The sequence below is a fragment of the Budorcas taxicolor genome, chromosome 19 (assembly GCF_023091745.1).
Source record: "Budorcas taxicolor isolate Tak-1 chromosome 19, Takin1.1, whole genome shotgun sequence".
In the NCBI taxonomy this organism is placed as follows: domain Eukaryota; kingdom Metazoa; phylum Chordata; class Mammalia; order Artiodactyla; family Bovidae; genus Budorcas; species Budorcas taxicolor.
The window spans coordinates 1,507,925-1,519,269 of record NC_068928.1 but is presented as its reverse complement, the minus strand read 5'-3'; the positions used below and the strand labels follow the sequence as shown (position 1 = coordinate 1,519,269).

The following is an 11,345-nucleotide window of genomic DNA, read 5'->3' as shown; positions in this document are numbered from 1 at the left end:
GAGCTTCTAAGCTCTCTGCATAAGAATCCTGGACTTCCGTCATCTGGGCCTAGGTTTTTAATATGCTGAACACCTGGAGACCCTGGCCTTCATCTCAGAAAACAGATAGCTCAGTCACACGTCTGTCTTAAAAAGCAGTCGTCTGCTTGTGGTTCTTTTTTTGAATGCCTGAAGGCAACAGAACTAAGCAGCTGTGGCTCCCAAAGTCTGCCCGGCCGAGGAAGCTCATGCTATTCACACTGCTCAGTCTCCCTGCCCTCCACCCCAACCCCGCAAAGGACAGCCACTCTGCAAAAAGGCGGCTGCGCTTCTTCCTAAACAGTTCGCTCAAGAATCCTGGGAACGCTGCACTGTAACTCCTTTGGTTCCAATCCCGCACTCTCACAAGCCACACTGCCTGGAAGACTCACTAACTTTACTGGGCGGATAATGGTAACCATTTCGCTTCTTCTCCGTCCTTTATGCGGTTATTAGACCGAACCCCAAACCTCATACTGAAATGCTTTCTAAACTTTCCAAACTAAAAAGTACAAACAACAACAACAACAACCCTTGCGGGTTACGTGTCTTTGTTTGTTGTGTGTCCATCCGCGCTCGTGCAAAATCTCCAAACGTCATAGTTTGCAATCTGAACAAGAACGCAGAGCAATCCGAGATCATTTCAGGGATTTCCCCTTCACTGTCCTCTTCTTCAGCACTCCCAAAGTGGTGAGTCTGGGGGTTTCTCAGACCTCTATAGCAGCCATAGAGGCAATACAACTCTGCAATTTTTTTTTTTTTTTTCCTGTCTCGTTGCCAGCCTTCTCAAGGAAACAGTCCCGAGCCCAGGGTCTCTTTCCGACTCCTTTGCATCTACACCGCGAGCTGTTGACCGGAAGCAAGTCCTTTCCTGGTCGCGGAGGGGACCTTCTGCGGAACAGCGTGAGGCTCCGGCCACAGCCTCCGCCTGTGTGGCTGCTGGCGCTCCGGCCGCCCCCACCTTCCCCGAGGCCTAGAGGACTGGAGCTCTAGGCTTGTGCGTGTGCGCGCTCGCGCGGTTGGTGCGGGAAAATCTGAAGAAGCTGCTGAATATTGCTGGCAGTGATCTGAAGCCCAGCAAAAGCCTGCAAAGCACTTGAGCTTTCCGAAAGAAAAACAGAATAAACGAAAGAAAAGAAGCGAAGCCCGTTCTCCTGGAGCCCGGGTTTCCAATAGTCCTGGATCTTCCTGGAGCTAGGCAGAGGCGTGTTTGGCAGTGGCCACTGCCCGCACCCGGGCTTGGAAAGACGGGTTTTCCCCGTTTCAGGAGGAGGGAGGTGAGGGACTTGCAGGACCTGGTCTAAAAGCCTGCAGAGAAAACTCTAGGGTAAGTACTGTTGTGGCACCGGAGCGGAAACGGGGCAGGAGGAGGGGGGCAGGAGGAGGGGGGCAGGAGAGGGACAGGAGAGAGGGAACGGAATGAATTATGCAAAGAAAAAAATAAAAATCCCTAATACTCCACAGCGGAGGGAGCGCAGCGCAGCACTGGCAAGATGAGTCCGCCCGGGTCTCCCGCTCCTAACCCGCTGGCACAAAGTTCTTTTTAAGGAGAGGGAAAATCTCCCCAAATCCTGTAGGGACAGCAGCCGCCAGGGCGGGGCAGAGTGAGGGGCTGCGGCTCGGCGCTGGGCCTGGGCGGCCGGGCTGCCCCGAAGCCCGACGCCCCGCGTTCCCGTCCTCATGGTCGCGTTAGGCCTCGCCTCCCCGCCGCGCCCTCCTGCCTCCGCCCCGAGCGGCGGGCGGCCAGGGTGACGCTGGGCCCGGGCTCGGCTAGACTGCTCACCTGGCCGAGCCCCTCTCCCGCCCCCCAGCCCCCGCCCGCCGCCTCCCCGCGGAATCGGAAGGCGCCGGGATCCGTAGACGAGGAAATAACGACCCCTGCAGTTGCATTGCGGAAAATCGTGGCGGCGGCGGCAGCGGCGGCGCTAGTCGCGGACCATGGAAGCGAGGGAACTGGAGGTTCTGGGGAGACCAGAAAAATAGAAGAGGGACAGCAGGCACGCGCGCCGTGGGAAGCCCGTGAGCTCGCGAGGCCAGCGGGGAGCCGGCCCCACACAGCCCCCGCTCCACGCCCTGGAGTGTCGCTCGAGCCGGGCTCCGAGGAGGCAGGCTGCGCGCAGACTGGGGCGGGAGGAAAGGTCTGCGGAGGCGGCAGGCGGCCGGCAGTCTCGGGCAGTAACCCCTGCCTCTCTTTCTGTCCCTCTGTATGCTGTGTCTGCGTCCCTCTGGTACCCAGGAACAGGAAGAGAACGGCGCGGCACGGAGCAGCCACCCTCTGACCATGCCCCGGTGAGGGGGGCGGACTTCGAGGGCAACTCGTCGCGGACTGCCGGGGCTTAGCCTGCAAACTGCGAGCAGCCAGGGACCTAAAACTGCACGGCACGGCCTGGCGGGGGGCTATCGTCTATGTCTTCTTGGAGAGCCAGGCGGATCCGGGTCTCGTTTTTGCAGGAAGAGCCCAGAGCTGGTGCGTTCGGGTGGCTGCTGCCGCCACTGCTAGTGCTGTTTCCGCCGCCTGTGCAAGGAGCAGAGACCGGTGAGCAAGGAGACCTCCCGGGCAGCGAGGCATCGGTCATGTGTCAGCACGTCTGGGGCTCACGTCCGTCGAGCCCGAGGGGAAATTTGCTGGAACAGTTCAAACTGCGATATTGATTTTGGGGGTGACTGTCCCTGGCCGACTATCCGGTGGAAGTGCGAGTGTGCGCTCGCTAGGAAGTGTGCGTGTGTGCGTGTGTGTGTTCCTTGTGGGGCTCCCCCTTCCCCCCCTGTTTTCACGTCGAGTGATGCACTTGGAATGAGAATCAGAGGATGGAAATAGTCTGGGAGGTGCTTTTTCTTCTTCAAGCCAATTTCATCGTCTGCATATCAGGTATGGGACGCGTGCTGGAGTCAAAGGCGGGTCCGGGTTATGTTATGGTCTTTGGAATGTATGCGGGTTTTATTGTGTGTAGACAATTAAGTAGCCTTGCGGGGTGGGACTGAAGAGGGATGGTGGCAGAGACCCTTTCAGTGGGTTTGCTGCCTTAAGAATTAAAAAGCTTCTAAACCCAAGTGTGTGTGTGTGTGTGTGTGTGTGTGTGTGTGTGTGTGTGTGTGTGTGTTGGAGGTAATATCTGGGAGTCCTGGAACGTTGTAGGGGTGGAGAGATAAGAAAGAAGAGGCAAACTAGTGTTGATTTCCAACTGTTTTCCTGATTGAGAACTATGACAAGGAAATCTGAGCCTTGGCAACCCCTGCTGCCTTCCTCTGGCTTTCAAAGTTCCCAAACTAGATGGGTTCTGGTTGTAAAAATAGATGCAGAGCCCTGCCCTAATATCTAGGCACTTTCAGGAGACTGCAGGAGGGTATGGAGACTGGAAAGTACCAGCAGGGACCAAAGGGATGTAGATATACTCCATGCCTTCCCCAAATACATCAGACCCCCCCACCAAGAAAAAAGCAAAATCTATCTGAAACAACACAGTATCATAAATACCCCCTTTAAGTCATGATATTTCCTAATTTCCAGTGGTAAGAATGTACTTACTGGCTCAGACTTACAGACCTCAGTCTGCTGGTGCCAGTGTGTGGATTTAGGAGCATGTGGGAAGCCGGGACATTGAAATGAATAAGGCAGAGCTTGTGCCTGGCTCTCTGTGTGTCAGTGTGTTTGTGTGTGTGTGTTAGGAAGGATTTTGATTTCCAAACAGTGTTCTTGTCAGTGCAGGAAGTTGAAGGTATGGAGTAGAGATACAAGAAAAAGCTCCAGGCTAAGCAGTATTTCCCTGTTCGGTTCAGTTCAGTGTCTCCTCCCACTGACAGTGTCCACACCATTTCTTTCACATTTATCATTTAAGCACCCAGGGTAAAGCCTGTGTGCAGTAATCCCCTCTGCCTGCATCCCTCTGCAGAACTGGGGACTCAGCCAAGTTCCCATGAAGTCAACAGAAGAGAACAGAAACCTTGCCTTTGTGAGCAGGCCTATTTGAGCAGGATTAGGATGGAGGGACATGTTTCCTCTATCTTTGTTCTGCTCAGCCAGTCTCCACCCTTTAAACCAGACCTGATTCTGGATGTTAAAAAAACCCTTGTCTGCCCTTATTCTGGATCCAGTTCCAAATATCATTATTCAGGACAGGAATGGGGGATCTTTTATTTTAAATCATTCTGTTTGAGGCTTGGCTACCATTGTTAGAAATTTGCCTCTATAAACTTTAGAGATATGTTGTATACCTAGAAGACAAAAGCGCCCTGGGGTCACTCCCAACCCTCTACTCCTCTATGCATCCTACATATATGAGAACAAAATTTCCAAGTGACTGTAAAGGTTTATATCAGTCATATATCTAGAGATAGACTAGGTGGCATCTTACAAGGCCACATTTTACATCTTTCTTTTCCACATCTCTTTCAAGTTCTCTCTCTTTTCTCCATGTTATTTCACTACTTATAAAATAGCCTTTTCGTGCCTCTTTCCTCACATCATAAATGATTTTCAAATCAGACAAACTGAGTTCCTTTAAGATTTACAAAAGGTTAACATTAATGCTCTGGGCCTCCCCATCTTTTGTCCCTAACCCCTACTCTGCATTTGGGCGGGCCAGCACAGCGGAGAACCAGCTGAGAACGAGTCGAGTCTGTTCTTAGCTTCCAAAAGAGGCATTAGTGAAATATTTGTCACAGCTATACTAGATTTGGTGTATCAGCAGCTAAATTATATAAATAGAAGCTATTTCCAACCCAGGAGAGTTGCTGTGTAGTACGTGGCCTTTCACATGTATTTATTAAATTATCATTGTTATGTAATGAGAAAATAAAAGTATAAGCAAAATTGCTATTGGTTAGCATTCCTAAGGCTAACGGGAATGCCTAGTTATGATCAGCACTCGTTTACTCTTTATGAAGACATTTAGGCAGAGATACAACATTATGGACTCATTATTTACACACTCATAAACTTAACTTTAAAAGGTCATTCTTTCTCTAAAATCAAGGTAGCCTCTTCCCTCTAAGAAGAATAGAGATGCTCATTCGGTGATGTCTTGCATATCACAATTCTCATTAGTAATTTATAACTCATATTTGCCACGTTTTGGGAGACTTTGTTTCCCATCTGGCACCCCTCAGAGGAATGCAATGCACTAAGGTTAAATAATTGGCTCAGGGAGGGTTTAGTGGGCTTATCATTTCCGTTTCTGTGATTTGCAGTCTTAAATTAATCATGAATGAGCTTTACTGAAAGGAATGTAAGCGTGTATTCATAGAACCTACTAAATCTTAACTTTGAAAACAAGTTTTTTAAAAAGCACCTCTCTACCATTTTGGGATCAATTGCCCTGCCTAGTAAATGGGTACTAATTGTTACTGAGTTACCAGGAGTCTATGTTTGTTACATTTGTGTTTGGCTTCCTTACTGAGGAATACCAGAGTAGAAGAGGCCAGCAAAAGTCTGCAGTGTAAACATTCTGCAAAAGGGAAATTTTGGTAGTAAATTTGGCCTATAGAAAATATATTGAATGAATTTCAGTTGGCTTTCAGGAACACTCTGGAATTTTGTAACTTAGTGTTTCCTTTACCAAAGGTTCCCACCCTCAGGGGTTTCCCTGGTGGCTCCGAGGATAAAGAGTATGCCTGCAATGCAGGAGGGTTTGATCCATCCCTGGGTGGAGAAGATCCCCTGGAGAAGGGAACGGCTACCTAAATCAGTTATTCTTGCTTGAAGAATTCCATGGACAGAGGACCCTGGCAAGCTGACATCCATGGGGTTGGCAAAGAGTCAGACCTGACTGGGTGACTAACACTTCCCTTTTCCTACCCTCATCCTACCCCAGTCCCTAAATTAAAAGTACACCCAAAGGAATTTTCTCCCTAGGTCTATGTGTCTATGTTGTTTAAAATACAGACACCTGGGCTTGTATGTTTCATGGCTTTGCATTAATCATTTTGTTATGATGAAACTGAATAAATGGGACGAGGGGGTCTGCTAGCTAGCTTAACCAGCTTTAGTTAGCTGTTGGCGACATAGCATGTGTGCCTTCACTTGAGAGAATTTGGTTACTTTAGGACAGCACAGCTAGTCTGAAGAGGGAATGTCATGATCTGGGAGTTCTTGGGTCTGTATGTTTGGCTGACATCTCATTTTACTGAAAATGTCAGGCGGCCAAGATTTGTGGAGATGAGAGAGAAAGAGAGAGAGAGAGAGAATATTTCCTCTTGCTAGCAAGAACACTATTTCCTTCCTACAAATGCAGCTCAGATCAGCGAGAGTGAATACTTAGCAGCACCAGGAGAGAATTTTCTGGTCCAAAGAGAGCTGTCTGATTTAATTTGTGTTGAACATCCTACTTTTCTATTTATAACTGTATATAACTTTAGTTCCTTGTCAGTTTATTCATAATGACTGCAATAGTAATTAGAATTATGTGATACTTTCACATTTATTATGTAATATTGCACACATTTTAACTCATCTAGTATCAAAATTTGTAGGGTGATTTTATAAATGAGGCAACCGAAGCCCACAGAAGTTCAGCTTGAAGGATTCACACACAGTTCTGAGTCAAAATTCAGTATATTATTTATGTTTTGGTATAAGATTTCTTTTTAAGTTTTTGTTATTTTTTATTTTGATATCTCCAGTTGAATGACTAAAGTGTCTTAAATGGACGTAAGCCTTAGAGAGTTTCAAACTGGAATTTTAGGACGATTGCAGTCTAGATCTAGGATTAAGATAGTGTTTGCGTTGTACGTGACTCTGTCATTCACACAGAGTGACAAACTGTTTCCCATTTGCCTCCAGTGTCTCATGATCAGCAATACCTGAAAGAAATGAATATTTCATACATTTTCTCCTAATCTGAAAGTTGAATGGTTTCACATCAATGGCTTACATGTAGAAAGGGATAGTAGTATATATCCCATGTTTGTCATATAGGTTAAATTAGATAATATGATCAATGATTTTCACTTAGCACAGTGTCTCGGGCCTATTAAGTTTGCAGTAATATAATTTTGCCTGCAAACTTTGCATGGGTTTGTGAGGAATAAATAGAATCTTTGCCTTCATCCCATAATAGGTTGTTTAAAAGTGAGCAAACAAACAAAAATTCCAAAAACAAACATTAGCTAGTGCATTTTGTAAAATTGAGTACAAATCCTACTTTCAGTGAGGTGTTGCCTTGAAATGTTTCTTAATTTTCTTTCTCATATAAATGAGACTGGTAACATTGGGCTTTGGTACATAGTTATGAGTGTGATCCACTTTATCTGTGTGAGCCCAATATTGAGATGAGGCTTGGAAATCACTGGGAGCAATGTAGTGCTTATTTCCAGGGGAGCAGCAGCATTTTTCTTCTTTCTGCTTGTCAATTATAACTCAATATAGACTCAACTTTAAAGTGCTTCTGAAGTGGCAAACTGTATATGCTGTCAATATGATTTGTAATAGAAAACCCCATTAAATATGAAAAAGATAAAGAATAAAGAATCTGATAACCTTCTTGGCGATATGGTTTCTTTAAATTCAGTTTCCCATGTGATATCTTATAGTCACAGATACCATAAATGGCAAATACAATAGATATGACTCTCTTGGCAGTGACATGAAAGATTTCCTAAGTAATACATCCTTGCTGTGTTGGGGGAGGGTGAAGAATTGTCAGTGTCAAAAAAACATTTTGTTTGGTGGGGACAGGGAGTTTTATTGCCATCCTAGACAGTCACGCTTACCATTCCAACTTTTAACCTTAACTAAGCATTATATATTTGAGCCTGAGGTGTAGGTCAGGAAGAGGTCTAGGCCCATAAATGTATATGGTAGTAGGCCATTTTATAAAGAATAGGGGAGTTTGAAGACCCACCCTGCAATCAAAGTCTGCCTTATGGCTTTGGGCAATTCTCTTAGCCTCTTAAGAGTCTGTTTCCTCATTTGTGAAATGAGAAGTTCTGTCTTGTTTGCCTATTTCAAAGAATTGTTGAAGGAAATATCGAAGAGTGATCTTGAACATTCTTTGTGTTATACAAATGTAAAGTATCTGTGTCTTTACATTATTATGCTTAAAATATAGTTATAAAAGAGATATATACATATAATGTAGAGTGATATTAAAAATAATAATACTTATGAAAGCAGTGTTGTAATGCACAAAATGTATTGTAATATAAAGCAGTATGAATAATGCCTAATTATTTGCTAGAGTTCATAAATGCTGTCTATGTGAGAAGGCCAGACTTGAAGGCAAAAGAAAATATTAAATAGGTGTTAGAGGTTTGGATAGAAAAGTTAGAGGGAAGTATATCATCAAAAGAAGATGAATAGGAATGAGTAAGATACACAGTGGAGAATGTCTCAATTGGAAAAAGATTCATTTCAGAAGATACTCAAAAGTTGGGAGGAGTCCACTTTGGAAGCTGTTGAATTGAGAGACTATGGAGTGTTCTAATATATTTAATTTCTTGGTGATTTTTATTTTCTCTTTTGGTTCTTTACATGGATTCAATGGATTGAACTTGGGTAAGATTTGGGAGAGAGAGAGGAAAGAGAGTAAGTAGTGCCAGAAAGGAATTAGGGGTGAATCTTAAAGGAAGCTTAAGAGTTGACTTGGAAGACTTTTATTGATTGACCAGGAGTGGGATAGGGGAGGAATCATCATAGGAAACAACATTAGCTAAGACAGGGTAATCAGATAAGACATGATGAATTCAGGGGACTGTGAAGAGGTAAATAGGGCAATAAGTAGAGGGTGAAGTATGATGGATGAGGCTGAGATAGAAGAGCATTTAGGAAATATAATTCTAATAAGAATAATGCTTTACATATGATAGTAGTAGAAATTACCCTTATGCCTCTCTGTGCAAGGAGAGCAACTTTTAAAGGAGGGTCAGTCCTCCGGAAGGTAGGTCTAGTTTTCTCTTATTTAGGAATAGACCAGTCAGGGTTAAAGCTTTTGGGTTTAGTCCACCTATGCTTTTTTTACGAAATCACAAATTATTTTCCAGTATTGTCTCTAGTTCCAAGTAGCTTCCCAGAAGCTTTTTTGATATTTCAGGTTTAGACTACAGAATTTATCTTCTCACTTAGTTTGTATTCACATAATTCTACCCCAGAAAAAAGAGCCAGGATGCTCTTGGCTAACCCTAGATTTTGCAGTGTGGCAATTTTATCTTACTCCCTTTGACAATTGAATCTTTCCTGTTACTTTTTTGTTTTCATCTTGTGTAATCTTAAGCAAGACTAAAAGACTTCTAGCATGTGAAGGTGGTGTGGGGAGCTGTAAATGTTAAGAAATGGTCTGGGATTGCCTTCATAAAAAAAGCAAGATTGAGCTGGTAATGAGGTAGCCAGTATTTGGGTTTGATTTTATTTGCATTAAGGTGACTTCAAGATAGAAGTGGAAAGATAATCAGTGGTTGTAAAGGAGACAGCCTACAAATGCCTTTTCCTCCTAATCTGGGAGAGGTGGGGTCTTTTTCATAGTAAATGGATAATTAATCTTTAACTTCGTCTAATACATCATGCCCAGAGGCTGAAGGGGCTGAGAATAGAAAATGAAGCCTGTGACTTTCAGGTGAATTTTCCTGACCCAAATCCTGCTGGCTTCGCAACACATTTGACAGGAATGCCACAGTTGGAATAAACATGTTAACTGAAGGATATGAGTCAACATATTCCTCTTTTGCTGTTCCCTCTTCCTGCCATACACACAAGCAGGCTTTCACCCTCAAGGTAAACAATTTTGATGGCAGACTTATTAAGTGAATACAGGGCATTCCTCCTCCATGATATTAGAATAATGTAAATACCTCATAGGATTCTTAAAAGGACAAATACAGGTACATGTCTGTGGGAGGATTTTCTCCCACCCTGAAGGAATTTAATGTGCTGGTTCATTAATCTCACAAATGTTAATAAATGCCTCCTATGAGTGAGGCACTGGGCCAGACAAAAATATAGTAAGCTAAACAGCTTTGCCCTCATAGAATGTATATTTATTGATGCACATTCTCCCCTTTGCTCAACCCGGGGCTTGACATTATAGTAGATACTCAATAATGAATGTTTGAATTGGTACATAAATTAATAACAAGGATTGATTTAGAATGACTTTCCTTGCTTCACAGGACACTGGGGTACACAATTGAGATCTTGTATGGGGGTTAAGAGTGAGGAAAATGAAGAAGACATCTCTGTTAGCTGCCCTCTTGCTTCTTACTGTATACAGTCAGAGCTGGAACTTTTTCAGGGAGCAACTTATTGAATAGTTTTTTATTTCCTTCTCAGACTCAACTTTTATCTGCATTAAAGACACCAGTGTTAGTTGGGACACTTAACTGTTGTTTAAAATGTCTTTCTGCTCCTTTGTGTTCTGCGATACCACTCTATAAGACTTGAACTAAGGATCCATGGGTACATTGTTGTTCTTCCTCCATGCTTCTCTGTCCCTGTTAAAGTGAAGTGGAGGTCGCTCAGTCGTGTCCAGCTCTCTGTGACCCCGTGGACCATACAGTCCGTGGAATTCTCCAGGCCAGAATACTGGAGTGGATAGCCGTTCCCTTCTCCAAGGGATCTTTCCCACCCAGGGATTGAACCCAGGTCTTCTGTATTGTAGGCGGGTTCTTTACCAACTGGGAAGCCCAAACCACTCACTTGGTTCCAGCTTGGGAGACGCCAGCACTTGAGAAGGCTCACTGTTAGCAATGAAGTAGAGTACTTTCGGTGAAAACATACCCATTCTTTAGTCTTCATGCAGAGCAACACAGGAAACTGGTTTCTAAGGTGTTTTTGATCTTCTGTCAGAAAACTTTACTTCCCCCATGGCCTTTTGTAACAGAATTGTGGTGCCCAATGGTTCTTAACCCTGGAGGGGAGCCAGGAGCCTAGAAATGGAAAGAACATAATCAGTTTGCTGTTCTTGGCTGATCATTCTGCCTATGATCTCCTAGTTGCTCTTCATAACTATGAGAAAATGGTCAGTTGGATGGTTTGTTGTTTGTTTCCTTTTAATTTGATTATAGAAAACATAGGAGGATATAGAAAAACTGGCTCCTACTGTTAATCTTGGCAGTAGATATGATAAAATTATACTGAGAGTTAGAAAGAGACATCTATGAATAATAAATGTCTGTTGTGTGGCCTGGGTGTGAATAAAAATATGTTGCTGTCTTTCTGTCTTGCAGTACACAGTAATGATACCAGCTCTAAGTAACTCACATCTTACAGAATGAAATATGAAATAGTCAAGTCATTATTTTGTGTTATCTCTAACAGGGTCCTTCCCTGTTTTCCACTTTGGTGAAGATGTTCTTGTGGTTTTAGTCTATGTCTTTGAAATTCTGTGTTGTAGTGGCTA

General features: G+C 44.1%; 1 protein-coding gene across 1 annotated transcript in view; it reads left to right on the top strand.

Annotated features, from left to right (window-relative positions):
• The first annotated feature begins 2,826 nt into the window (after positions 1-2,826).
• The window catches only part of CA10 (carbonic anhydrase 10), a 798,969-nt gene continuing 790,450 nt past the window's right edge, over positions 2,827-11,345 (top strand). The window contains exon 1 of the mRNA XM_052657811.1: positions 2,827-2,887. Coding sequence (XP_052513771.1) covers positions 2,827-2,887 — 61 coding nt within the window. The remainder of the gene's footprint in view (positions 2,888-11,345) is intronic.